The sequence below is a fragment of the Dasypus novemcinctus genome, chromosome 3, assembly GCF_030445035.2.
Source record: "Dasypus novemcinctus isolate mDasNov1 chromosome 3, mDasNov1.1.hap2, whole genome shotgun sequence".
Classification (NCBI taxonomy): Eukaryota; Metazoa; Chordata; class Mammalia; order Cingulata; family Dasypodidae; genus Dasypus; species Dasypus novemcinctus.
This window is the reverse complement of record NC_080675.1, coordinates 139,834,131-139,859,705: the sequence shown is the minus strand read 5'-3', so window position 1 is coordinate 139,859,705 and position 25,575 is coordinate 139,834,131. Positions and strand designations below refer to the sequence as shown.

At 52.0% G+C, this 25,575-nt stretch overlaps 1 protein-coding gene across 1 annotated transcript in view; it reads left to right on the top strand.

The window, feature by feature from the left end:
- Nucleotides 1-25,575, top strand: part of IGDCC4 (immunoglobulin superfamily DCC subclass member 4) — a 38,425-nt gene that overhangs the window by 1,935 nt on the left and 10,915 nt on the right. The window contains exons 2-10 of the mRNA XM_004453146.3: nt 8,685-9,032; nt 9,702-9,843; nt 15,878-16,014; nt 17,288-17,428; nt 20,145-20,300; nt 21,005-21,418; nt 21,955-22,119; nt 23,340-23,477; nt 24,911-25,081. Coding sequence (XP_004453203.2) covers nt 8,685-9,032; nt 9,702-9,843; nt 15,878-16,014; nt 17,288-17,428; nt 20,145-20,300; nt 21,005-21,418; nt 21,955-22,119; nt 23,340-23,477; nt 24,911-25,081 — 1,812 coding nt within the window. The remainder of the gene's footprint in view (nt 1-8,684; nt 9,033-9,701; nt 9,844-15,877; nt 16,015-17,287; nt 17,429-20,144; nt 20,301-21,004; nt 21,419-21,954; nt 22,120-23,339; nt 23,478-24,910; nt 25,082-25,575) is intronic.

Sequence of the window (25,575 nt, the reverse complement as noted above, 5' to 3'; positions counted from 1 at the left end):
CTCCACATTCAGTCAACAAATATTTACTGAGCACCATGCTAGCCTGTGCCTCGTGCCTGGAAGATAGCAAATAAGGAGGCAGACATTGTCTCTGTGCAAAGCTTTGAGTCTGGTGGTAGAGGAAGAGTGACAGGTGAACAAGTCCCCTGCCCTGCTGCGGAAGATGCCTGGAGAGAGGGCTCCCAACCCAGGCTGGGGAGTCAGAAAGCCTTCCCGGAGGAAGGGATGAACAACAGAGCTAAACGTGGAGGGAGGGTTAGCCAGGGAGAATGACAGGGATGGGAAAAGTTTCCACAGAGAACAGCACGGGCAGATGCTCAGAGGTGAAAGAAACTAAATCTGGTTGGAATTTAGAGTACCAGAGGTGGGAGTGAGGGAGGTGGGAGAGGGGGGGACGGGGGCCATGGAGTACCCAGAGAGGAGTGAAGAGGAGGGCCTTGCAAGCCCCCCCCCCCCCCCCCCCGAGGTTTCCATTCTGAGAGCCCCTGTGAGCCCTGGCCGGTTTTAGGGTCAGCTCTGCATCAGCTCACTCCAGCCGGCGTGGAGAATCGATTGGGCAGGGGTGGAGGCCGGCAGCTCCCGCTCCTTGGGAGGCTCTTGAAGTAATCCAGAAGAGAGGCTGGTGGCGGCTAGCACGCCGGTGGGGGGTGGCCGGGGTGATTGCATCCTAGAGATGCTTAGGAAGTAGAGTCAGTAGGACTTGAGGGAGAGGAAGTCAAGCCTCCTCCACGGGGGGCAGAGCGAAGGGCTAGGGTCATCCTCCCCTCAGGCGCTCCCGAGTCAGGGATTGGAATCTGGGGAGGCATCTAATGGGAATGGGGCTCCTGTTTGTGGGAGTTGGAGCTTAGGACGCTGAGTTCTCCCTTTTACCACATGCAAGAAGTGGGACTCTCCTTCCTACCTAAATTAGAATTGGAGGGGAGGGGCAACCTCCTTAGAAGAGGCTCTAAGGACAGGAGAGTTACTTTCTCCTCAGCTGGGAAGCTCCCAGCCCTTGCTCACTCCTGCCCCCAGCCCTTCCTCAGCCAGTTGGGGTGGTCCTCTCTGACCCCACCACAGATGTTAGAAACCAGGTCAGACATAGCAAGTTTCCCTTAGTAGTGAATCTTATCCCGGACTTATCTAAGCCTTCACTGATTCTGTATGTGCTTTCCTGGCTCTATTAATTACACTTTTACTTGCAAATTAGCATTTCCTTTCATTTTTCCTAAAGGTACCTCTTTCAACTTAAGTGATCTCAGAATTAGAGTGTTATCAAATGTCAGCATGTTCTGAAAGGAACTTAGAAGTTTGACCCCATTTTATAGATGAGAAAACTGAGCCCACAAAAGGAAAGTGGTTTCCCGGTTACATGGATCGGACTGAACTGGGGTCAAACCAGGTTTCCTGGCTCTTGGACACTATACCGCAAAGCTGGAGCAGCCACCCTGTCCCAGGATTTAGTAGACACGTACCCAAGTTCACCCTGCCGGCACCCCACCCTCTCATGAGATAAACTCAGCTTTGGGCCTGGCCGGTATCAGTCTGTCTGGACTCTGTAATCCACCCTCCTCTGCCCACCCCCAACTGCCTCCTCCCATTTGGCCTCCACTGTCTCTGAGGTATAGCAACCAGACAACACAGAATTCCAGATGCAGAACAGATGTCATTGCCAGGCAGGCCTGGGGGCTCCCAGCTCCCTGGGCGGGGAGGGGAGCAAGAGCGGCTCTGAGAGGGAGGACCCCATTCTGGTCAGAGGGGGTGACGGAAAGTAGGGAGAAAGAAACCCAAGCAGAGGCTGTGCTGTGGTTCGTCATGCAGTGAAGTCAAATCCTTGTCTTCTGCGCCAGCCGGGCTGCCAGCTCCTGCTCCCTCACTAAGGAGGCCGAGGAAGCCTCTGGATTGGGGTGGGGGGGAGGCTGTGAGGTCACTGGGGTCAGGGAAGCAGAGACTCAGTAAGCTCTCAAGTGACAGGGACAAACTGGTATAGGGTCTGAGGCCCGTGGATGGTTTGATAAGGGGCACATTACCTTGTCACATGGTTTGTAGGACAGAGCTCTGGCAAGAAGTGGAGAGATACAGAGGTGGGCACTGCAGGACGATGATCTTAGCCATCCGAGCCATCCAGCAAGAGAACAGGGAAGGTGCTGAGCTGCTCAGCCCGGGTGATGTTTAAGTACAGACTTTCTTTCAGTGGGGGCTTGCTGCTCTGTCTCTATGCTTTTTAAGCACTTGTTAGGTATCTAACTCAGTGCTAGGCACTTTCCACATGTATTATTCACATCATCTCTATCCCTGAAGGGAGTTACTATTATTTTTACAAATAAGGAAACTGAAGCTTGGAAAAATAGGAGTCGCTTTCTATCATATCTTTTTTTGTTGTTGTTAGATCAGTTGTACGTTTACAAAAAAGTCATGCAGCAAGTACAGAGTTCCCATATATCTCCTCACAAACACAGTTTTCCCTATTATTCACATTTTGCATGAGTATGGAAACTTTATTACAAATTATGAGACATTGTTACTATCATCATTCTATTAACTACACCCCATGGTTTCCATTAGGGTTCACTCTTGGTGTGGTATCCTTCTCTGTGTTGTTTTTTTCCTGGTAACTTACATACAGCCTAAAATTTTCCATTTTATCTACTTTGAAATATACAATTCAGTGGTATTGGTGCATTCACTAAGTTGTGCCTCTATCGCCATCATCTACTGCCAACATTGACCATCACCCCAAACAGAAACTCTATACCAATTAAATGTCAGCTCCACATTCTCCACCCCTGGTAACCTGTATTCTAGTTTCTGACTTTATGACATTTCTAATTATTTCATATCAGGAAGATCATATAATATTTGTCCTTTTCCTGACTTCTTTCACCCAGTATGATGTCTTCAGGGTTCATCCATGTTGTAGCATGTATCAAAATGTCACTCCTTTTTATGGCCACGTAATATTCCACTGTATGAATTTGCCACATTTTGTTTATCCATTCATCTGTTGATGGACCCTTGAGTTGCTTCCAAATTTTAGCAATTGTGAATAATGCCATTATGAATGTCAGTGTGCAAATATCTGAGTCCCTGCTTTCACATCTTTTGGGTATATACCTAGGAGTCGGATTGCCAGGTCATATCATAATTCTATACTTAATTTCTGAGGAAATGCCAAACTGTTTTCCATAGCAGCTGCACCATTTTACATTCCCACCAATAATGCATGAGGGTTCCTATTTCTCCACATCCTCACCAACTCTTGTAATTTTCTGTTTTAGTAGCCTGGGGTGAATTGGTATCTCACTGTGGCTTTGATTTACATTTCCCTGATCACTAATGATGTTAAGCATCTTTTCATATGCTTCTTGGCCATTTTTTATCTTCTTTGGAGAAATGTCTATTCAGCTTTTTCCCCTATTTTTTAATTGGATTGTTTGTCTTTTTGCTGTTGCGTTGTATGAGTTCTTTATAAATTCTGGATAGTAAACCCTTAGCAGATATATGGTTTCCATGCATCATGTCTGTTTGAGTGTGTCCCAGCATGTCTGTCCATTCATCCACTCAGGGAATATTTACTGAATGCCTACTATGCCAGGCACTGTTCTAGGCACTGGGAAGTTAGAAAGCTGAGTAGGACATAATTCCATGGGTTGCTGGGGAGAAAAACTAGTCAACATGTAAGTGATGACTGCAATGCCTGAGGTACCTACCCAGTGTCCTCTAGGGCATCTAAAGGAGAAGGGTCTAACTCAGACTGGCATGGCACTGTTATTCTAGGTGGAGGGAGTGGACAAGCAATGTGTGAAAGAGCCGTGTGCGTTAGAGAACTGAAAGTGGCTTGGGAAGTTGGCTGCAGAAGGTTGCAGGGACCAGGGATGAGGCAGGGGCCGGTTCAGGCTGAGTTTGGCCTTTTGAACCTCTTTCCTGAGGATTACAGATGAAGGGAGGGTTGAGGCCTCCCTGTGTCCTAGGCGACCATCCCCAACTCTTCTTCCAGCTGCTGGTGGCAGGGGCTTAATGTGTGGAGTGGGCGGTGGCCAAGCTGTGGGCGAGGGGGAAGGTAGGTTTCTGAAAGAAACAGACTTGTATCCCCTGGGAAAGGAGAGGGGTAATGGTGTCATGGAGAATGTCCCCCCAACCCCAAAACAAGCTTTGAATATGTTGAATATGTTGGGCCCAAAAATTCAGAAATGTCAAGGACTCGATGTTTGTGACAGGTCTTAAGCTAAGGAAGAAGGCCTCTTGGCCTCATTCTCCCACCCCACTCACACACCCCGCTCCTGAGAGGTCACTGCAGAATGGACTTACTCCACAGCCCTGCTGGTCCCACGAAACTGCTGCGAGCTGGCCCTGGCGTTCAGCAGCAAATCTCCTTTTTGTCTAGGTTCTAGCTGGCCTCATAAAATCTAATTTATCCTGTAAGTAGGTAAAATAAGCTGTTAGAAAAAGAAGATTGAGAGATAGCCCCAGGGCTCCCGAGCAGAGAAGCTCTGTGTCTCTGGCAGGGTCTCACCGAGGAGACTGAGGAAAAGGAGTTGTGGGAGGAGGAGGCCCCCTCGAGGCAGAAAGCTGGAGTGTCCACTGAGCTCCTGGGGCGAGTTCACCCAGCCCTGAGAGGGATGGCTAAGAAAGGTTCCAGGGGGTCTGCTGTGGCAGGGGGCTGGGACCTGGCAGGAAATGGATGGCCATGAAGCCACTGGACAAACCCAGTCCATTTTCTGGAGCATCATTTTTTACAAAAAAGATTTGGTGTTCTGGGAACCATGTTTATATGAAAACAACCATTGCTCTATTCTGGAGCCAGAGGTTTACAAATAAAACATTTTGGGCAATCATTGAGTCTTGGGAGTAGGCTCTCCTCCGCTGTTGGGGAAATTTTAGTGAAAATGTATGGCAGTTTACAGATTGGGGAAACTGAGACAGGGAGCAGGAAAGTGACTTAGCCCAAGATTATACAACAGATGATTGGACATCGAGCCCAGGATTCTGACCGCTAGGCCAAAGCGTGTCACATCCCATCCCGTGGTCCGTCTTGTTGAGATGAAGGATGGAGAAGCCTCCCAGCCTCGCTATGTGATGGGAGGCTGAGGAGAGGCTCTGCCGGGGGAAGGCCCAGGCAGCTTCACGGGGGTGCTGGCATCTGAGCTGAGTCTCAGAGGACCTGCCACCTGGGCACAGAAGGTGGGCCGGACACTGAGGAAGCGAAGAGCCTCTTATTCGGGTGCTGTTGTCTCCTCTGGGCCTCTGTTTCCCCACCCGTAAAATGAGGAGTCTCCGGCTTGGCAGACATTCCCACTTCCTGGGCTCCAGGGACAGCCCTGTTGCTCTCCCAGGGGAACCCTGCCTCTTCCTGCATCTCTATCCCAGGTTCCCTCTTCCATCTCCCGGGGCTCCTCAGAGGTGGGGAGGCCAGACATCTGCCCCATGAATATTCAGGAAGGGAACCGGAGCCTCCGCTGGGCTCCCCAGCCAGCCGCCAGCCCCTGGCCTCCGTCCTGCCTGCCAGAGCCAGGCTGCTGACATACCCAGCAGCTGCTCAGCCCCAACTGTTCACATTGTTTGTTCAGCACGGCAGGGGATTTTCCAAGCCCCGGACATGCTTTGGGGGGCGGGGAGGCTGCCAGAGGGCTCTGGGATTCCTGTCGTGCGGCTTTTCTCTTCCCCCCAAACCCAAACCGACTGCTCAGCCACTGGAACAAGCTTGGTTCGAAGCCTCTGGGCCGAGAGCCCCGCTTGCCTTCCTTCTCTGGTGTTTGAGTCATCGGATCTAGGGCCTTCGAGATAGAAAGGACTGGATGTTAGAAACACCGCTTAGCATCTGTACAACCCTTTACAGTTTACGAAGTGCCTTTGAAGAGTGAACCTTCATTCCTTCAATGATGTCCATTAGGCTCTCCGCGGGAGCCCTGACATGCACCAGCTGGTCTCCTCCTCACAGGCTATGTAGTATCGTCTCCATTGTACAGATGTGGAAACTGAGGCCCAGAAAGGTCGAATGACTTGTCACACAGCTGGTAGATGGAGCAGCACAACTGGAACCTTGATCTTCCACCCCAACATCAAATGCCCCCCCAATCTAGCACATTGCCTGCAGTGTTACGAATGCCAGTTTGGTTTCCCCAATTAGAATGAAAACTTGGGGAGGGCAAGGGCTACCTTCTCTCTGTCTCCAGTAAGGCTGAGTCCAGGTACACAGATGGGAGGTGCGCAGTGGATTCCTTCTGAGGGATTGAGAAAGGTAGAGCCCCAGTTCAGGCCTCACCCATCCCTTCATCCTTACACTGCAGCCTTAGGAGCCTGGCCTATCTCAGGTCTCCTTGTCTCGGCCAGCTGGGACTTCTTTCCTCTCATTCTTGTTCCTCTTTGGGGGTGGGGGAGTGGGAAGGGAGCCTGGGGACCTGCTGCCTTGCAGGGGTTCTAAGCACTAGCATATGTGCTGCCAGGTGTCGATGATGTGGCAGAGATGGAGGAGCAGCACGTGTTCAGGAGTGGAGGGCTGTGTCACCGTTCAGTGCATGTGTCTAGATGGGGTAATATGTTTGTCCAGGAATAGGTGTGTCCAGGCCACTGGATCATAAAATTAGAGCATCTCAGAGATCGCCTGCCCATTCAAGTAAACTGAGGCCCAGAATGGGAAGTTCTTTGCCCAAAGGCAAACAACTGGACTGTGGTGGAGTAAAGTCTACAACTCAGGGTCTCCTGATTCCCTCGTCACTGTGCTTTCTGCCTGTCCCCACGTGGCACTGTCAGCGCACGCCTGCCTTGCGACTGGTACGGGCCACTGTCCTCGCCCTGTCTGTTCACTCTCAGACATTTCATTCTGCCTTGAAGCAAGGAGTCGGGCCAGAGGATAAGCAGAGACCCTGGGCCATTGCCCTGTTATGGAACCGGGAGGCAACAGGCCAACCTCCTGAGAGCATAACTGCAAGAGCCGCTCATTTCTCTATGAATAATGGTTACCAGGCCCTGCTGAAAGGAAGGTTGCAATAATAAACGTCTTGCCTTTGCCTTGAGCCCGGGCTAGCTTTCCTTTTCTTGTTGCTCCCCTTCTTTTCCCTTTGTGGGAAGGGCAGCGACTGCAGGCGCTTCTGGGACCTCTGGAGAGAAGAGAGCCCCAACCTGGGAATCTGGAGACCTGGGTCCTGGTTCTGACCTCGAGTAGATTAGTTTGGCTCAGCTTCTCAGTCACTGAAGAGGCCATGGCCCCAGTGCTCTGTCGCCGAGTGCCTGGAATGAGCCACGGGCAACTCCTCGTGGGCTTGGGTCGAGTCCCTCCCGTGGAAAACTTGGTTGGCTTTTCCCATCAAGTCCCTTCGCTTTGTCCATCGGTACAAAGGAAGAGATATCTGGCTTCCCCTCACTCCACACCAGCTGAGATTTATTTGTGTTCTGTTTGTTTAGGATATGCACATATTCACACACACATAGACACTTTCTCACACTGATAAGACATGTTGTTGATGTTTCCTGGATACAGTATTTTTCTAGCCCATGGTATGTTTTAGGCTGGGCAACAGTGGTTGAAATGAACTGTGAGGTTCCTGGGAAGGGACTGACATTACTGAGCCCAGTTCTGGGCCCAGCACTCTGCTCTACTCCTTTTTCATGCATCTTCTTAGTTAATGCTCACAACAGCTCTATGATGAAGGAATTACTGTACCTTTTTAAAACTGAAATATAATTCATATCCCATAAAATTCACCCATTTAAAGTGTACAAGTCACCCACTGTTAGGTATATACCCAGAGAGAGTGAAAACAGGGTCTTGTACACCAGTGTTCACAGCAGCATTATTCACACTTGCCAAGAGCTGGAAGCAGCCCAAATGTCCACTGGCGAATGAATGCATAAGCAAAATGTGGTACATGCACACAATGGAATACTATTCAGCCATAAGAAAAAGTGAAGTTCTGAGACATGCTGCTACATGGAAGAAACTTAAGAACATTATGCTCCGTGAAAGAAGCAAGACATATAAGGACAAAATTGTGTGACAGCACTTTTAGAAATAGCAAATTTGCAGAGAAAGAAAGCAGGTTATAGATTACAGGAGAAGGGGAGGATGAAGGAAGAGTGAAGGGGGAGTGTTTGTAAAACAATTTTTTCAAACAAAAATAAAAGAGGAATAATAATACACACACACAAAAAACAAAACAGATCCCCAAAAAAGTGTACAATTCAGTGGGTTTTAGTGTATTTCTAGGGTTGTACAGCATTTTTATCACCCCAAAAAGAAACCCTATACCCGTTAGTACTCCCTGCCATTCCTCCCCCCAGCAACCACCAATCTACTTTCAGTTAATATGGGTTTGTCTATTATGGCCATTTCATAGAAGTGGAATCATATAATAAGTGGCCTTTTGTGTCTGGCTTCCTTTGCTCAACTTAATGTTTTCAAGGTTTATCCTTGTGTTGTAGCCACATTTTGTGTATCTACTCACCAGTTGATGGCCATTTGGGTTGTTTCTACTTTTTGGCTATTATGAAGGATGCTGCTATGAACTGTATCTTTTCATGGATGAAGAAATCTAGCAGATGGGTGCAGAGAAGTGCAGCAGTTTACCCAAGATCACAATGAATGAGGGCCAGAGGCGGGATTCAGGCACAGGTCTTTCCAGGAGACCCGAGTGGGGGGTCTCAGGGGCTGGAGGCCGTGAGAGGTGAGTGGGCACACACTGACGGCTCGTGCCACCTCCTCCATGCAGGGGAGCTGTCATCCCTGGAGTCGGCCGTGGAGCTGAGCTGCGGAGTCGGGCCACTGCACGTGATCCTGGGCCCAGAGCAGGCCGTGGTGCTGGACTGCAGTCTAGGGGCTGCTGCTGCCGGACCCCCCACCAGCGTGACGTGGAGCAAGGATGGGGGTCCCTTGCCTGAGCATGACCATCTGCACCTACTGCCCAACGGCTCCCTGTGGCTGTCCCCGCCGCTAGCACCTGATGGCAGTGACGAAGCGGTCCCCGGGGCCTTGGGGGCCATTGAAGGCAGCTACGCCTGCCTGGCCCATGGCCCTCTCGGAGTGGTGGCCAGCCAGGCAGCTGTGGTCAAGCTCGCCAGTAAGTGCCTGCGACGGGCTGGGGCTGAGGCCCAGGAGTCTGGGGTGGGGGTGGTTACTTGCACAAATGCCTGTGTCTTGAGGCCACTGCCCCTTTCCTGCCTCCCATCCAGCTCAGTGGGTCCCTTCCTGGTATGGTTTTCTCCTCGCTGTTCTGTATTCTGTTCTCTTTCCCCTCCTGCATCCTCTGTTCCTCTTTGTTTTCTTTCCCTCGGGGGTCTAGAGTCTAAAGTGGCACTCTCCTCCAGGAAGCCCACCTCTCCACGTATTGTTGGAGTGTCACAGTGCCTGCCCCCTGCAGTAGGTGGAGTGTGTGGAGTCAAGCCCCGTTGTCCAGCCTACCCCGTGGGGGGCTCTTAGGAAGCACCCATCACCAAGAAATGATTGACAATTGACGGGCCAAGAGAAATGTACATCTTACTGTAGTCTGATCAGCAGGGTGTGTTAAGCAAGGGGCTTCAAATTCATTCTGTCTGCAGCATCTGACCAGTAACCACCACTTCTTATTCCCTGCCACCTCGCTCCAACCGTGTGTGGCTCCCATGGTCTGAATTTGCTCTGATGTGTGTTTCTGTAACCCTGTGTCTCTGTCTGCTCACTGTGGCTGCCCTTTCTCTGTGCTCTTCTCCTGTGTCCCTGCCTGCCGGCACCTCGCCGTCCTCATCCCCAGCGCTCGCAGGCTTCTCGCTGCACCCCACTTCTCAGACGGTGGAGGAGAACGGAACAGCTCGGTTCGAATGTCACATTGAAGGGCTGCCTGCACCGGTCATTACTTGGGAGAAGGACCAGGCGACAGTGCCTGAAGAACCTCGGTGAGTGCCCTGAGAGAGGCGGCGAGGGGGTCTCCCAGTGGGCAGGGCAGAGAGGGCTCTGAGATACAGGGTGCTCAGAGTCAAAGTGACTCCATTTCTCCAAACTGGTTTGGGAGCCGATTGCTGCCTGACTTCGATGTCATTTCTGGTCCCAAAGAGAAGTTGGACCAGAAGTTCTTGCTCCTGAGTGGAAAGCCACCCTCCAAGCTTTGGGGCTTGGGCAGAGACTAGAGGCAGAGTCCTTCAGAGCGTATTTGGCCCAACCACTTGCTTTATTGAGAAGTAGACTGAGTGCCAGGCTCGGTTTATCCAAGGCCCACATTGTGAGTCACCAGCAGAATATTTGTTGTTCATCGAGGGCCCCAAGGTTGCTGGGAGGGTTTTCTCTTTTCAGTATTCCTCCAGAGTGTCTGTCCCAGTTCCCTCCAGCAGGTTCAGCCATCTGATAGATGGGTCATGGAGGTGCTTCCTGCTCTGGCCTCCTCTCTTCCCACAAAGGCAGTAGGTGGGTAAAACAAACCCAGAGAAGACTTCAAGGTGGAAGAGAAAGCGGAAGTTAAAGCCCAGGCTCAGGCCCTATTTTGGGGTTCAGATGTGCATGCGATGTGCGTGTGAGCAAGAAACCACAAAGCTCATTTGCCTCTGAGGTTCCTGAGTTGGTCTCATGACCTAGTCACCACCTTCATGAATTCTTGCATCTTTGGAAATGTGGCTCCAATTTCCCAGCCACGCTGTAGGCCTCTCTCTACATCTCTCTGGCTTTGGTGACCAACTCACTTGTTCTCCCTCCCTCCTGGGTGACGTGAGGTTCTTTAGGCTAAGAAATACTAGTTTCCAGATCTCCCTGCCCTGGGACTAACTTTCTCTTGACTGCGTTGAGTTGTTCCAGTTCCTTTGACTTTTTCCCATGTCTTGGTAGGGATGGAAGTTTAGGAGGAACTTCTCAGTAGAAAAGCCACACGACACATCCCTGGGACAATTGTAAGGGAGGAAGAAGGGTGAGAGGTCGAGATAGGAAAGATCCTGTTGACCCTGGTGATCAGTTAGCACTATTGACCCTTGGCAAGTCACTGGTCACCCAGCCTCATTCTCCCCACCTATAAAATGAAAGGGTTGGATTAGATCAGATATTCACAAAGCATCTTCTTTGTAGAATATTAGTCCCATAAGAAACTTCTTGAAAAAGTGTTCCATGCTCAAAAAAAGGTCAGGAAGCTTTGCCTATAAATCTCCCCCTTGGAGTTGGCAAGCGCTGAGAAGTAGTGCACTGAAAAGCCTATTTGCCGTGTATAACCCAGCACTTCCCAGCCTCGTTTGCCCATGGACCCATCTTCTGCAGCAAAACCCCGTTAACATCCCATGAGTGAGCATTCTAGGGAGTAAGCCTTGGGAACAGCTCGCCTAGCCTTTTTGGCTCCCACATTTTAAGTCCTGTACTTTTCTAAATGTGAAGCCTCTCACCACTGTTGGGTGGATGCTTCCTGAGAGTTCCACGAACCCAGAGCAGATGAGCTAGGTAGTATCAAGCAAACCCTCCCGCCCCAGCAGCCCCCAGAGAGGTTGGGAGAGAGCTGAAAAATCTCCCCACATTGAAAGTCACAACGCCGCAACTTAAAAGAAAGCTTATCCTGGGCCAGGCACTATGCTAGGCCTTTCGCATGTTTTTACGCTTAATAATTCCCATCAGCCTTCGAGGTAGGTAGTATTCTCCGTGTTTTCCTCTATTTTAGTTTATATTCCGAGCAGATACATTTTAAAAATTCTAATAAACAAAAAGGAAGAAACAAGAACTACCCATTATCCTAGCACCCACAGAAAGTCACTGTTTCGATATCTGTCCTTCAGAGTTTTTTTCCTCTATGTTTATAAATATTCTCATTGAAAACTTGGATTATATTGTACATACTGGTGTTTTTTTAAAGTCATCTTTTAAAAAAAATGCGATTGGCCTGCAACTTTTTTTCCCACTCAACAACATATAATGAACATCCTTCTAGGTCTGTACATGTGCATATGTTAGATATTATTATCTACATTGTTAAGTGAGGACTTGAGGACCAGAGCTGGAAGTTACTCACCCCAGGCCACACAGCTTGTGCCCAGACTGTCAGACTCTGGGCCCAGAGGTCATGAAACCCAGGACTCTAGGGTGGTAGTTGGGACAGGGACCCCAGAGGGTCTGGGAAGTTCAAGCTGCTGGTAGGCTCAGAGATCAGGTAGTCCAGCTGCGGCTCCAAGCAGAGACGGGACTCCCGCGGTCTCTCGGCAAATCAGCAGGGTCCAGACCTTCTCTCCCAATGTCCAGTCCAGGCATCGTCCTCTGCGGCCACAGGCCTCTCCCGGGAGGCCGGAGCTGCCAGTTCCCGGGAGTGCTTGCCCCCAAGTCCTCTGAAAAGTGATCCTCATCTATAAATAAGCCGGGCTTACATGTCCCAGCACATTGTATGTGGAATAAAGAAATGTCTAAAACAGCAGCTTGATTAGGCCCAAGGTATGTATTTTTACACATGCCCAGATATAGTACATGTACAAATACGCTATTCATGAACAGCCCGGCGGTGTGAAGGAGACCATACGCCTCGGTGTAGGGTGTGCACACGTGCACTTAGTAAACACACTCTGTCAGGGTATACATGCACATTTTTGGAGCTGATGGCAAAGACAAGACCCCCAAGGCAATTCCCTTGTACTTATGCTAATTTGTAATAAAGGGGGATAATCTAAGGGGTAAGTTTTCTTCTGAGGGAACCAGTAATCAATGAGAGCAATATTTTCCAAAGTCCAGGCATTCCCAAGCAACCATCATGATTTGGCCATTGCTATACCATTTATACAATCACTTAATGCTTTTCTTTAAATCAGCTCACTCTTTCATAGCTTTAACATGTATTAAAAGGGAACATTATCTCATTGCAGTACATGAAAAATGAGCCACACTTGCTGTGAATAGAAAGAAGCCATAAAAATACATATCCCCTGGAATAAAAAAATGTGTTCCTGGATCCTCTTGAAATCATCTTCTTATTACCATTCATTCACACCTTAAGAAACAAATAACGTGGCCTCTCCTGTCCAGCCTTCCACCTAACCATTTCCCAGTGCCCACGAGTTTGTCAACCTTGTATAACCCTCAGCTGGTGTCCCCTTTCCCTGGTGGCTCTCCCAGAGGCTCAGGGTGGGGCTCCTTGGGCCTAGGGGAACTCAGGGCAGCTGTGTCATTTCCTCTGCACCCTTAAATCCCCAGGCCCAAATGGCCTTTTGGGGCTGGTGTAGCAGGCTCAGGCTTGGGCTCAAAAAAAAGAGTAAGCCCTTCCTTTTGATTAGTGGTTGTTTTCCATTCTATAAGGAGTTATCCCGTTTCATCTGAAATTTGAATTTATTTTAAAATTATAAAATATAACAACTTTATAGAAAGTTAAAAAAAGTCACCTACCCACAGAACACAGCTATTAGAATTTCCGAGTGTTCCCTTCCAATCTTTTAAAATATATGTATGAGTTACACTACAGCAAGCATGTGTTGAGACTTGCAGTTCATAAATAGTGTTTATGTTCATTATCTCCTAACACATTAAGAGGGTTAGGATTGTGAAGTAGGCAGGGCAGGAATTACTCTTCACCCCACCCCAGCTGCTTCTGCATTTGAGCCTGGAGTTAACAAAACCAAGTATGCAAGGTCACATGCTTTTTTTTTTCTTTTTCTAGTTTAAAGTTTTAAAATACATATTCACTGTAAAACAAAACTAAACAAAATACATTTAATAACATAGCAGAGACTCCAGGAATCCCATCCCATGAAGAAGGTAAGCGTCACCACCCTTGACCTTTCCAGTGCCCCCCAACATGGAACTGCTCCATAAACACTGTGATTATTTTTTTTCCACCAACCAATATATCTTAGACCTCCCTCTGAGGACAGCTTCTGAAAACACATTTCAACAAAACACAGGAAAGATTTTAGAGGAAGACTAAAGATTTTAGATGAACCACTGCCTCTCTTGGCTAAAGCAACGGTGCCACGTCCAGGGAAAGGTGTCCATTCATTTGCTTGTTTGTTTGCTCATTTGTTCACTCAACACACATAATTAAGGAAATCTTGTCAAAGGCGTTATTAGCTCTTGGGGACACAAGTTCCCTGGAAAAACCAGGGAACTCTGGGGTTAAGAAGTATGGACAGCTATTAATGGGGACACAGCAGACCTAGTGAGCGAGCTAGACTGAGGGAGGGGGAGAGGAGGAAGCAGAGTACTGGAGGTGGGGCAGGGGTGTGGGAGGGCCTTGCTTCCCAGCTGGGTCCTGTTGGTGCTTCCCCCACCTGTCCTACCTCATCAATTTTTCCACGGCAGCAGGCTGGGTCCTGATTCAAGATTTTACCTCCGGGGGAGCAGATGTAGCTCAGTGGTTGAGTGCCTGCTTCCTATATTCCTGGGTTCGATCCCTGGTACCTCCTGGAAAAAAAAAAAATTTAACCTCCAACCACCCCTTGCCTCCCTGTCCCCTTCCCCTCTGGCTCCAGCACTGACATGGCCAAACCCATAGTGACTGCTGTAGGAGCTGAGGTTAAGAGGCTGCAGGCAGAGGTGTCTTTACCTGTGGGATGAAGGAGGCAGCAAAGCAGGTGGGGTTTTGTCTCTAAGTCTTTGTCAAGCCATAGCAGGTTTCCAGGCCAGTGGCCAGAATTCTCATCACCCTTCCTCTCCCGACCCTTGAGCTAGTTCTCTCCTGCATTTGGACTTTCTCACATCCCATTTCTCTACCACCTAAGGGATCTCCACCCCGTGCACAGCTGCACCGCTCCCTTTCTGACCTTGGCCCAGCCTATACCTTAGGGGCCAGTACCGTTTGCTCTAGTGAGAAACTAGGACTCTCAGCCTGGAGCCAACCCCGCGAGGGTGGCAGCGGGTGGACCCAGGAGGGCCCACTCACCTCTGTTGGGGCCAGCACCCGCTCTGCTTCCCACCACCCCGGCCCCCGTGGAGTTGCTGCCCCGGATGCCTCGCTCCTCCAGCAAGGCCGTGGCCTTTCCAGCCTGAGCTGGTTTCTAACCCTCTAAGCAGGAGCGCAGAGAACACCATCCCCATCCACCCCTCCCCTCCTGAGGAAGGAGCATGCTGACTGGGGCCTGTGGCAGAACATGTCACTCCCATGGGCCTTCGCGGCCGCCCGATGGTGGTGGCTGCTGAGCCAGGCCGGTGGGAGGAACGTGGGATTTAGCACAAGAAGATCTGGGTTCAAATATCAACTCTGCTCCAGCTGTGAGACCCGGGGAAAATGCCCTACTCCTCCGTGCTTCAGTTTTGCCACCAATAAAATGGGGGTGGCGATCCCCTTTATCTCTTGGGGGTCAGATAACAGATTGTGAACAAAAGGAACTTTATCAGCGGAGGTACTAGAGGAAGGGGGTAAAAAGAAAGCCAAACTGTAGAGAAGGACACACCCGCGGCCCCCAGGATCCCTGGTCCCCTCTCGGAGACGCACACATTTACCAGGAACATTGAATGTACGCACTGCAGCCGTGTCTATAAGCACACACATCCCCACATACATTGTTCTGCATCCAGCACATTTTGGAGATGGTTCTCTATCAGCGCACGTGGAGCCACCTGCCTCCTGTTTAGCCTCACCTGCCTTTGTGTGACTGTACACACCCCGATTTAGCCAGGAGCCCCCCTACAGGTGGACACATGGGTTGTTTCCAGTCTTTTGCTATTATAGACAATGCTGGAGTGCATATCATTAGAAACATACCTTTCTGTGCAAAAGTTTGAGAATATCTATGGGAGAAAGTCCTAGTAGTGGCCTTGCTGGGTCAAAAGGTACGTGTCATTTGGATTTTGAGAGCAGCATAATTCAACCTCTTAGCTTTGGCCAACCTGAGAGGTGAAAATGAGATCGTGTACTTTTCACTTCTCCTATTATGAATGAGGCTCCCAAGTGAAACGCTGTAGGTCTTTGAGGCTGGGTGGGAGGCAGGCCCAGAACCCTCCCCCGGGTCCCCTGCCCATCTCACAGCTACCTTCTCCCTTTTCCCCAAGGCTCATCTCTCTTCCCAATGGCGTCCTCCAGATCCTGGACGTTCAGGAGAGTGACGCCGGCTCCTACCGCTGTGTGGCCACCAACTCAGCCCGCCGGCACCTCAGCCAGGAGGCCCTACTCAGCGTGGCCCGAAGAGGTAAGGGGGACCTGGGATCCTCAAGCCCTCCACTTGGAGCTGGGAGGGGCCTCGAGAGGTCCAGCCCTTGCCTTCAGATAGGTGTCAGGGTCCTAGCCCCACTGGACGGGTAGGGCGGCAAAGCCCAGAGAAGGGCCAGTGCCGTCCAGGAGGTCGAGGCAGCAGTGGATGGAGGCCGGCTTCTCCCTTCCTGCAGCGTCTCTGTACCTTTGGGTTTGATGCGCACCCAAAGCTGGGGACGGGGGTGGAGGCGAGGTCCCTGAGAGAGCAGTGCCAGCGCCCTGAAGCCCTCCCTGCTGCTCCTTTCCCTCCTGCCCCTCTGCGTGCCCACAGGGCTCTGGGGTTCTCCCCCGCTGCTGGCTGGGTACTGCCAGCCTGGGCCTAGTGTGCCTCTCCTTTTCTCCCTTTTGCTGAAAAGCTCCTGTCCCAGTGTGATGGAGTAAGAAGGGCACAGGCTTTGGGGATAGAAAGACCTGCTTTGAATCCTGGCTTCTCTGCTCACCATCTGTGCCACCCTGGGCTCCTTCCCAAATGTCCAGCTCCAGGGCACTTCTGAGATTAATTGAGAAGAGTGCAGAGTGCTTGGCACTAGTAGGTGCTCAACAGACCTTCCCCAGGCTTTCCCAGGGGCCCCTCGCGGGCCTGCCTCAACCTTGCCGTTCTCCACCCCCACCCCCACCCCCACCCCCCAGGCTTAGCTTGGGTGTCCCTTGGAGTCCAGTTCTCTGCTCCTCCCTCACCCCAGTGCCTGGGGTCTCTGCTGCCACCTGCTGGAAAAACTATGAATTACCTTGCTGCCTCTGGGACCAGTCACAGTGCGCGCAGGGCAGGGTATCAGGGCTCAGATAGCTGCCCACCTCCTGTTCCACGTGAGAACCTGACTTGCCCAAGGTCACACAGCACATTAGTGGCCGGGCTGGACCAGGAACTCCTACGGTTTACTCCAAGTCCAGTGCTGCACTCATGACCTGCCGGTCCTCTGCCGGGAGGGTCACTTAGCTTTGGGAGGTGTGTGTCTGTCCACCCTTTTTTTCTGGAGCTGAGTAGGAGCCCAGGTCATTCTTCTGGCTCCAAGAGAAGGCGCTCAGAACTCCAGTCCCAGCCCTGCTGAACTGTGTGGTCACGGCCCTTGGTCTCACTTTCCCCACCTGTCAGCTAGAAACGTTGCTGCTCCCTGCTCACCTGCCTCACCAGGCAACTGTGAGCATCCGGTGAGGTACTGCACGTGGAGACGCATCATGGTAAGGCTGCTTTCTGCCTGCCCTCTCTCCAGGGTCCCTGGCCGCCTCCAGGGGGCAGGATGTGGTCATCATGGCAGCCCCGGAAAACACCACGGTGGTGTCTGGCCAGAGTGTGGTGATGGAATGTGTCGCCTCAGCTGACCCCACCCCTTTGGTGTCCTGGGTCCGGCAGGGTGAGTGAAGGGAGAGGGAGAGGAGAGGGGGGAAGGAGGGGTGTGGCACTCACGTGCCCCCAGGCTAGAAACGGTAAAGGCCGCCACTCCGGGAACACTGACCTTCTGGTGTGGCGGGAACTCCTCTCTCAGGGCTCCGGGAACACTGACCTTCTGGTGTGGCGGGAACTCCTCTCTCAGGGCTGGCGTGGGTGCGCAACCAGGCGGAGGCTGCTCAGGGAACCCCCGCCAACTTAATCATTACATCTGTGCGGCTCTTTCCTTTACAAAGGACCTTGAGCCTGCCCATGACAAAATCACTCCCCAGCCCCTGGGCTAGGCCCTCCGCCATACTTTCTTCTGTTCCCCAGGCCGGTGTTGAAGAGCTGGGAGGGGGGGGGGCACAGCCAGCCAGTCGGGGGGGCCAGGTCCGTGTGACCACAATGGCAGCACTTCGGCCTACCCAGGTGTGCTGCTGCCCCTGTGGGCATCTTGTGGGGCACAGTGAATAAAACCCATGGGTGAGAGAGACACGGACCCTGCCCTCCAAACTCAGAGTCTGGGTGGAAGAGACAAGGCACGTGCCTGTGAAGAGAGGGGTGACGGTATCAGGCAGCAAGTGATAAGTGCCGGGTGGACCTGAGTTACTGGAGAGGCTGTCAGGGGAGTGGGAGCCCTGGGCCAGACAGCACTCTGCAGCCACTGAGCACAGTCACGCCCACTGTCCTGCCCGAGCCTCCCTAGAGCCATTCAAGGAGCAGAGCCCAGACCCAAATTTAGAGCCTGTTCTTTTTCTGGGATACTGCTTTCTATAGTCCCGTGAGGAAAGAAAGGCAAGAATTACCTTTGCTTCCACTTGTCGGTAAGAAGTGACTGAACGGGTTAATGGCAGAGGCAGGTCTTGAGCCCAGCTCCGTCCATTACCCTACACCGCCTCCTTTTAAGAAGTTTATGTCAGACTTTCAAACAAGTCTATTTATATATATAATGAATACATGCAGTTTAATGAAAAGTAATAAACCGAACAACTCTGTACCTGCCACAGCCTATGCCTATCTAGTAGAACAGTGCTAGCTGGTATTTTTGTGCCTCCCAGCCTAGCGTTGCCTCACTGGACTTGTGACATTCACCTACTTAGTAGGATCCCAGGGGCCAGGAGGGGCCTCCTACTAGTATTGGGGTAAGCCTGTGGTGTCGCCCCGAAGTCCTAATGTCAAAGTTTCTTAAGTCCTGACCATATATCACGATCACCCAGGGAGCTTGTTAAAATTGTAGACTCCCTCGCTTCACCCCTGGAGAGTTGTGATCCTGGAATCTGAAAGTGCCCTAGGTACTGGCTACTGGTAGTGTGGTCCTCGGACCTACCACCCAGAGCTAGTGAGAAATGTAGACTCTCGGGCCCTGCCCCAGGCCTCTGCAGCTGGACAAGATCCCTGGTGACTCCATGCTCAGTAAGGATTTAAGAATCACTCTCCCAGGTGATGCCAACAGTTGCAGTCCTGAAAAGGCACTTGGAGAAACTCTGCTGACAGTTCTCCTGGATAGATGCCGGGAAGAAAAGGGCTGGAAAGGGACCGCATTCCAGCCCCCGCACGCTGATTGCTCCCTTTCCAGGAATTAAGTCCACTGAGTCAGGGAAGGGACTGATTTTTTGGCTTATTTGTTTCTTCAAATTGCAAAAGTAGTGCAGGCTCATTGTAGAAAACTAGGGGGAAACAGAAGATAAAAATTGTTAACATATGAGTGTATTTTCTTCCAGGTTTTTTCTATGCATATGCACATTTTTCCCACGACTTAAGAGCATATTGTATTTGCAGATTCTGAATCCTAGTTTCATTCAACAGTATATCATAAGCATTTCCCCCATCTTTAAAACTCCTTCAAAAATAATTTTAGTGACTATTTGACATTCCTTCATTTGAATATAGGCATAATGTAATTTGCAGTCCCCTACTGTTGTATTTTTAAGTGCTCTGCAGTTGTCCACATTTACACTTAGCACTGCAGTGACCGTCCTTGTTCACAAGGTTTTGTCTGTAATTCTGATCCTCCCTCTGGGACAGGTTCCCACAAGTGGAATCTCTGGCTTCAAAAACAAGATCAAGGCAAAAGCCTGCTTATGGCCCCATCAGCATTTCCCTTTCACTAGAATTGCAAATTTAGGATTTTTAGAATCTTTCTCAATTTGATAGGTGAAAAATAGCATCTGCGTTTTGGTGTGAATTTCTTGGATTACATGAAGTTGAACTCTTTTTTTTGTGTGTGTTTCTTGGTCATTTGTATTTCTCCTCTGGGTTTCCTGTTCACATCCCCAAGTCGGGGACTTTTTAAATGTTTTCATTTCACATCAAGATAAAAGTCCCTGTAGATATTCAAATCTTTGATCCTCCTAGAGGAGGCGTGTGTCCTTCTTGAAAGAAGTGAACCTAATACTATAATAACGGTCATCGTTATCAATCTGGTGTCCTGAGCACCTATTAAGGGCCAGGGGTTCTCACAGACGTTACTCTTCATCCTCACAGCAGCTTTTCCAGCCAGGGACTGTCTCCCCATTTTACAGATGGAGACGCTGTGGCTCAGAGAGGGGCACTGGCTGGCAAGGGGAGGAGCTGAGACTCAAATTTGGGACAGTCATGTTCACTTAAGTTGGGTGTAAGAGGGGCCTGAGATCCAGACAGTGGACAGAGGGGCAGTCCCCAGCGCCCCCCGTCCAGCGTGCCTCCCCCTGCCCTCCCAGACGGGAAACCCATCTCCACGGATGTCATCGTCCTGGGACGCACCAATCTACTCATCGCCAGCGCGCAGCCCCGGCACTCTGGCGTCTACGTCTGCCGAGCCAACAAGCCCCGCACGCGTGACTTCGCCTCTGCGGCCGCCGAGCTCCGCGTGCTGGGTGAGGCTGGTGGTCAGAGGGGGGTGAAGGATGCGGGGAGGTGTGAGAGGGACCGGAGAGGGGCAGGCTAGCTGGGCCTGAGCGGAGAATGGGGAACGGGGAAGTGGGCAGGTGCTGGGTTAGAGGGACTGGGGGGTGGTGCTGTGGGATGACAAGGGGCAGAGCTAGGAAGGACCGGCTCCTAGCCCGTGGTAGGGGAGGCGTTGGACCCGAAGCGGCGGGGTAATTGGGGGAGGGGAGGTGGTGGGAAGATAGGCTAGAGAGAGAGGAGCTGGGTGGAGAAGGGGAAGAGGAGGGACGTAGGGCCTGCCTTGGGTTATGGTGGGGGACAGGGCGCAGGGTGGGACCTAGGTAGCTGGGGGCGGGGAAGGGACTGAGCGGATGCCTGGAGGTAGGGGAGTGGTTTGTGGGTGGTACAATAGAGACGGGGGGTGGGGGGGTTGTTTAGGCCTGGGGTAAGTGGCAGTGAAGGGTACATCTGGGAGGTGTGGGGGTCGTTGGGGAGGCGGGGAGAGGGGGGTGGGTAACCGAGGGGGTGGCGCTGGATCCGGGCGGGCGGAGCTGGTGCGTTCCAGGGCGGCTGAGGAGGCCTGGGGACAGTTCTGAGAGGACGAGGAGGGTCGGGTGGGCCGGGTGAGCGGGCGCGGGGCGGGCTGGGCGCCCCGGGGAGCCCGCGGTCAGCGCCGTCTCCCGCCCGCCCGCAGCGGCCCCGGCCATCTCGCAGGCGCCCGAGGCGCTGTCGCGCACGCGGGCCAGCACGGCGCGCTTCGTGTGCCGCGCGTCGGGGGAGCCGCGGCCCGCGCTGCGCTGGCTGCACGACGGGGCGCCGCTGCGGCCCAACGGGCGCGTCAAGGTGCAGGGCGGCGGCGGCAGCCTGGTCATCACGCAGATCGGCCTGCAGGACGCCGGCTACTACCAGTGCGTGGCCGAGAACGGCGTGGGCACGGCGTGCGCCGCCGCGCCGCTGGCCGTGGTGGTGCGCGACGGGCTGCCCAGCGCCCCCACGCGCGTCACCGCCACGCCGCTGAGCAGCTCCGCCGTGCTGGTGGCCTGGGAGCGGCCCGAGCTGCACAGCGAGCAGATCATCGGCTTCTCGCTCCACTACCAGAAGGCGCGGGGTACGTCGGCCGCACCCCGCAAGGCCCACACGGGGGCGGGGGGGGGGCAGTGGTTGGGGGGCGGTGTACAGGTCGGATGACTGAAGGGTTGGCTACCTGGTGGGTATCTGTGGGCCTCGTGCTGGAGGAGGGGTCAATGCGTGGGGCACGTTTCCCCTCAGCCACGATGGTTAGGAGAGGAGGGGAAGGATGCTTCTCGCTCCTTGGCTGTCCCAGCCCTGGTTAAGGCTCCCAGAGCCACCTCCCACTCCAGCTAACAAATGCAGCAGGAGGCACTTCAATTAGACGCCACAGAGAACTTCCTAACCAGCAGAGGAATTTCTACAATGGGACTAGGAGCCAAGGGAGTTTATTTCCTCCTGAGATGATCTGGTATTGTTATCTGGGAACAATAATTCTGCTAGCTCAGGAGATTATCTAGATTTGTTTAGCTATACTCAGACTATTCCAGAGACTGGGGCAGTCCGAGAGACCCCTAGACAGCCTCCATTTCCTGACACCGGGGGTGGCTCTGTGACAGTCCCCTTGTCCCCCAGGCATGGACAACGTGGAGTACCAGTTTGCCGTGAACAACGACACCACAGAGCTACAGGTTCGGGACCTAGAGCCCAACACCGACTATGAGTTCTACGTGGTGGCCTACTCGCAGCTGGGGGCCAGCCGCACCTCCACGCCCGCGCTGGTCCACACGCTGGACGACGGTAGGGCTCTGCACGACGCGCAAGCGGCCCCGAGAGGCCCCGGGGGTGGAGGCTCGGGCTTCTCTCGGCTGGTATATACCAGAGCACCTTGACCTGCCCCTGTGAGGAGATGTGTATTAGTCAGCCAAAGGGGTGCTGATGCAAAATGCCAGAAATTGGTTGGTTTTTATAAAGGTATTTATCTGGGGTAGGAGCTTACAGGTACCAGGCCATAAAGCACAAGTTACTTGCCTCACCAAAGTCTGTTTTCACGTGTTGCAGCAAGATGGCTGCCAACATCTGTGAAGGTTCAGGCTTCCTGGGTTCCTCTCTTCCCAGATCCTGCTTCCCTCTGGGCTCAGGTCCTCTAGTTTCTCCACAAGGTCAGCTGTAGACTGCCAGGCAAATGGCTCTGTCTCTCCCCCTGGGGTTTCTGCCATGTCTAAGGAGCCATCTCTATTCCTCTGTGTTCTTCTCCTGGCTCAGGTCCTCTCTTCCTGGGGCTTGCTTCTCTTTCCTCTGTGTGCTGACTTCCCAGGGCTCCAGCTTAAGGCTTCAGCATCAAACTCCAACATCACAACTCTAACATCAAAACCCCCCAACTCTGTCCTTTGCCATGCCTTTTATTTGTGAGTCCCCACCCGTGCCCTAATGACATGACCCGATCAAAGCCCTAATCATAACTTAATCACACCCAGGTATAGACCAGATCACAAACATAATCCAAGATCTCTTTTTGGAATTCATAACCATATCACACTGCTACAGGATGGATAGGGGTTCTTCTCCTGATTTACTGCTGGGGAAACTGAGGCTCAGAAAACGAGGGTGACTTACCTAAGGTCAGTGGTACAGCTGGGATTTGAGCCTAGCCGCTGTGCTTCCTTCTAGCATATGGCCCTTCTCCCTGATACCCATGAACCCACCCAGTCAGGTCAGGAGACAGTGACATTAACCCACTGAATTGGAAGACTGTGCCCCAAATGTTGCTCTTGCTTCCGGGTAGGAGGAATGTCCCCTCTTCCGAGGAGCAACTCCATGCCAGGACTTTTAGAATCTCTGGGGCCCATGCCCCTCCTCCTCCAGCTCAGCGCTCGCCTGAGAGTCGCTCTTCCCTTCCTCAGATCCTGGTTCTGGCTGATTCTGGCTTGCTGTGTGACTTGGGCAGGTCTCTGGGCACTCCTGGGCCTTACCTTCCACGTTGGTGGAGCAGGGCTCACACTGACATGCTTCTGTCTCAGTCCCCAGTGCAGCGCCCCAGCTTTCCCTGTCCAGCCCCACCCCCTCGGACATCAGGGTGGCCTGGCTGCCCCTGCCTCCTGGCCTGAGCAATGGGCAGGTGATGAAGTACAAGATAGAGTACAGTTTCGGAAAGGAAGGTGAGTGGGGGCAGGAAGTGGGCCCCACATGGTTGGGAGTCAACGTGAAGTGTTGTTTAGAGCAGCTGTGGACCTAAGCTGGGTGGAGGGAGTCAAAGGAAATAAAGCAGAGGGGTGAAGTGGGGAAAGGCGAACCTGGCAAATGAAAAGTGGGCTGGAAATAGGGACACCAGGAAGGAAAGGGGGGGCAAAGAATGCCACCAGCCCCACCTCCCCTACGGCTGCACTTCCTAGCCCTGTTGAGTCCCTGCCTCCGTTCCCTCTTCTGTGAAAGGAGACAGGTAGCCTAGGTAATCCCGAGGGCCCCTTCCAGCTCAAAAAGCAGATGAGGGGCGGAAAATAGTTTGATGCTTCCTGAAAAAGTCAAATGTAGAATTACCGTATGACCTAGCAATTCCACTCTCAGCTATGTACTCATACCTGAGGAACTCAAACAGATACTTGCGCACTGATGTTCCTAGCCGCGCTAGTCACAATACCCAAAAGGTGGAAATAACCAAATGTCCACCAACAGATGAATGGATAAGCCAAAGGTGATATATACTTGCAATGGAATATTATTCAGCTCTAAAAAGCAATGAAGTTCTGATACATGCTTTAGAAAAAAAGGATGCCCCTCAAAAACATTATGCTAAGTGAATATCAGACACAGAAGGACAAATATTGTATAATTCCACTTACATAAAAATCTAGAATAGGCGAATTCATTGAGTCGGAAAGTAAAGACAAGCTACTAGGGGCGGCAGGGGGGAATGAGAGTTATTGCATAATGGGTGCTAGGGTTCTGGTTGGAGTGATGAGAAAGTTCTCGTAATGGATGGTGGTGATGGTGGCACAACAAGTAAAAGTAATGCCACTGAATTGTACACTTAAAATGGTTAAAATGGGAAATTTTATCTTATATATATATATAAAGTTACCACACACACAAAGCAGATGAGGGGTAGGTAGGTAGGGGGTGTGCTTCTGAGATTGGGGAAATGGGGCATTGGGAAGGATATGTTAGGGTAGATATAAGCAATCTAAGGGAGGGGATTTGAAAGGGATAAAGTCAGAAGAATAAAGGTGGCCAGGGGCAGAGGGTGAGGCCAGATGTACAAAGAAATGGGTTTGGGGTGGTTGTTAGGGCTCTGGGAAGCAGGCAGTGCCTACCAGCGCAGCCAGGAAGTTGGGCCTATGCCCAATGTGGGGACAGTGTGCTCACTGTAGGCTCGCAGGGCAAAGGGAGGACGTGTTGCCGTTCTCCCCATTCTGGGCCTCCTGCGTCAGCCGGAATCGGAGGCCCCGGCAGTGAGCGGGCGAGTCAGTGCCAAGAGGGCCTGGCTCGATGGAGCACTGAAGAACGGGGCTGTGAGGTGGGAGAGCCGGTGCAGGGGATCTAAAGGTCGTGGTCCCCAGGTGGCCACCCAGAGCCCGTCTTTCCTGACCAGCAGATCAGATTTTCTCCACCGAGGTGCCAGGGAATGAGACGCAGCTTACGCTGAGCTCGCTGCAGCCCAACAAGGTTTATCGAGTACGGATTTCAGCCGGCACAGGTGCAGGCTACGGGGCCCCCTCCCAGTGGATGCAGCACAGGACGCCCAGTATGCACAACCAGAGCCATGGTACGGGGCTGGAGGGCACAGGACAGGGCGGTGTGTGTGCCTGTGTGGGTGGATGTGTGCCCTGGAGCCCGGCATCCCACCACCCCCTGCATCAGACTTTCCATCGCTCCCCGTGGCCTTGATGGATGAGGGAGCCCAGGTCGCAGCGGCAAACGGCTGGCCTTTGCAGACACACCCGGGCTCAGTCTTCTCTCTGCTGCGTGACCTCAGTCAAAACATTCACAGCTCTGAACCCTCATCTACTGCCAAGGGATGGTGTGAGGATTAATAATGTAGTGTAAACAAAGCCCTTAGTACATAATAAGAGCTTGTTAAATAGTATTTGCTGCCATGGTTTTGACTGATGTTGTCTTTGTTGAGAAACCCTGGAGTAGGGTAAATAAAGGCAGCCTGGAGCTGAATACAAAACCTGGTGCACATACTACCTGTGTGACCTTGGGCAAGTTACTTAACTTCTCTGAGCCTCAGTTTTCTTATCTATTTAATAGCTAATT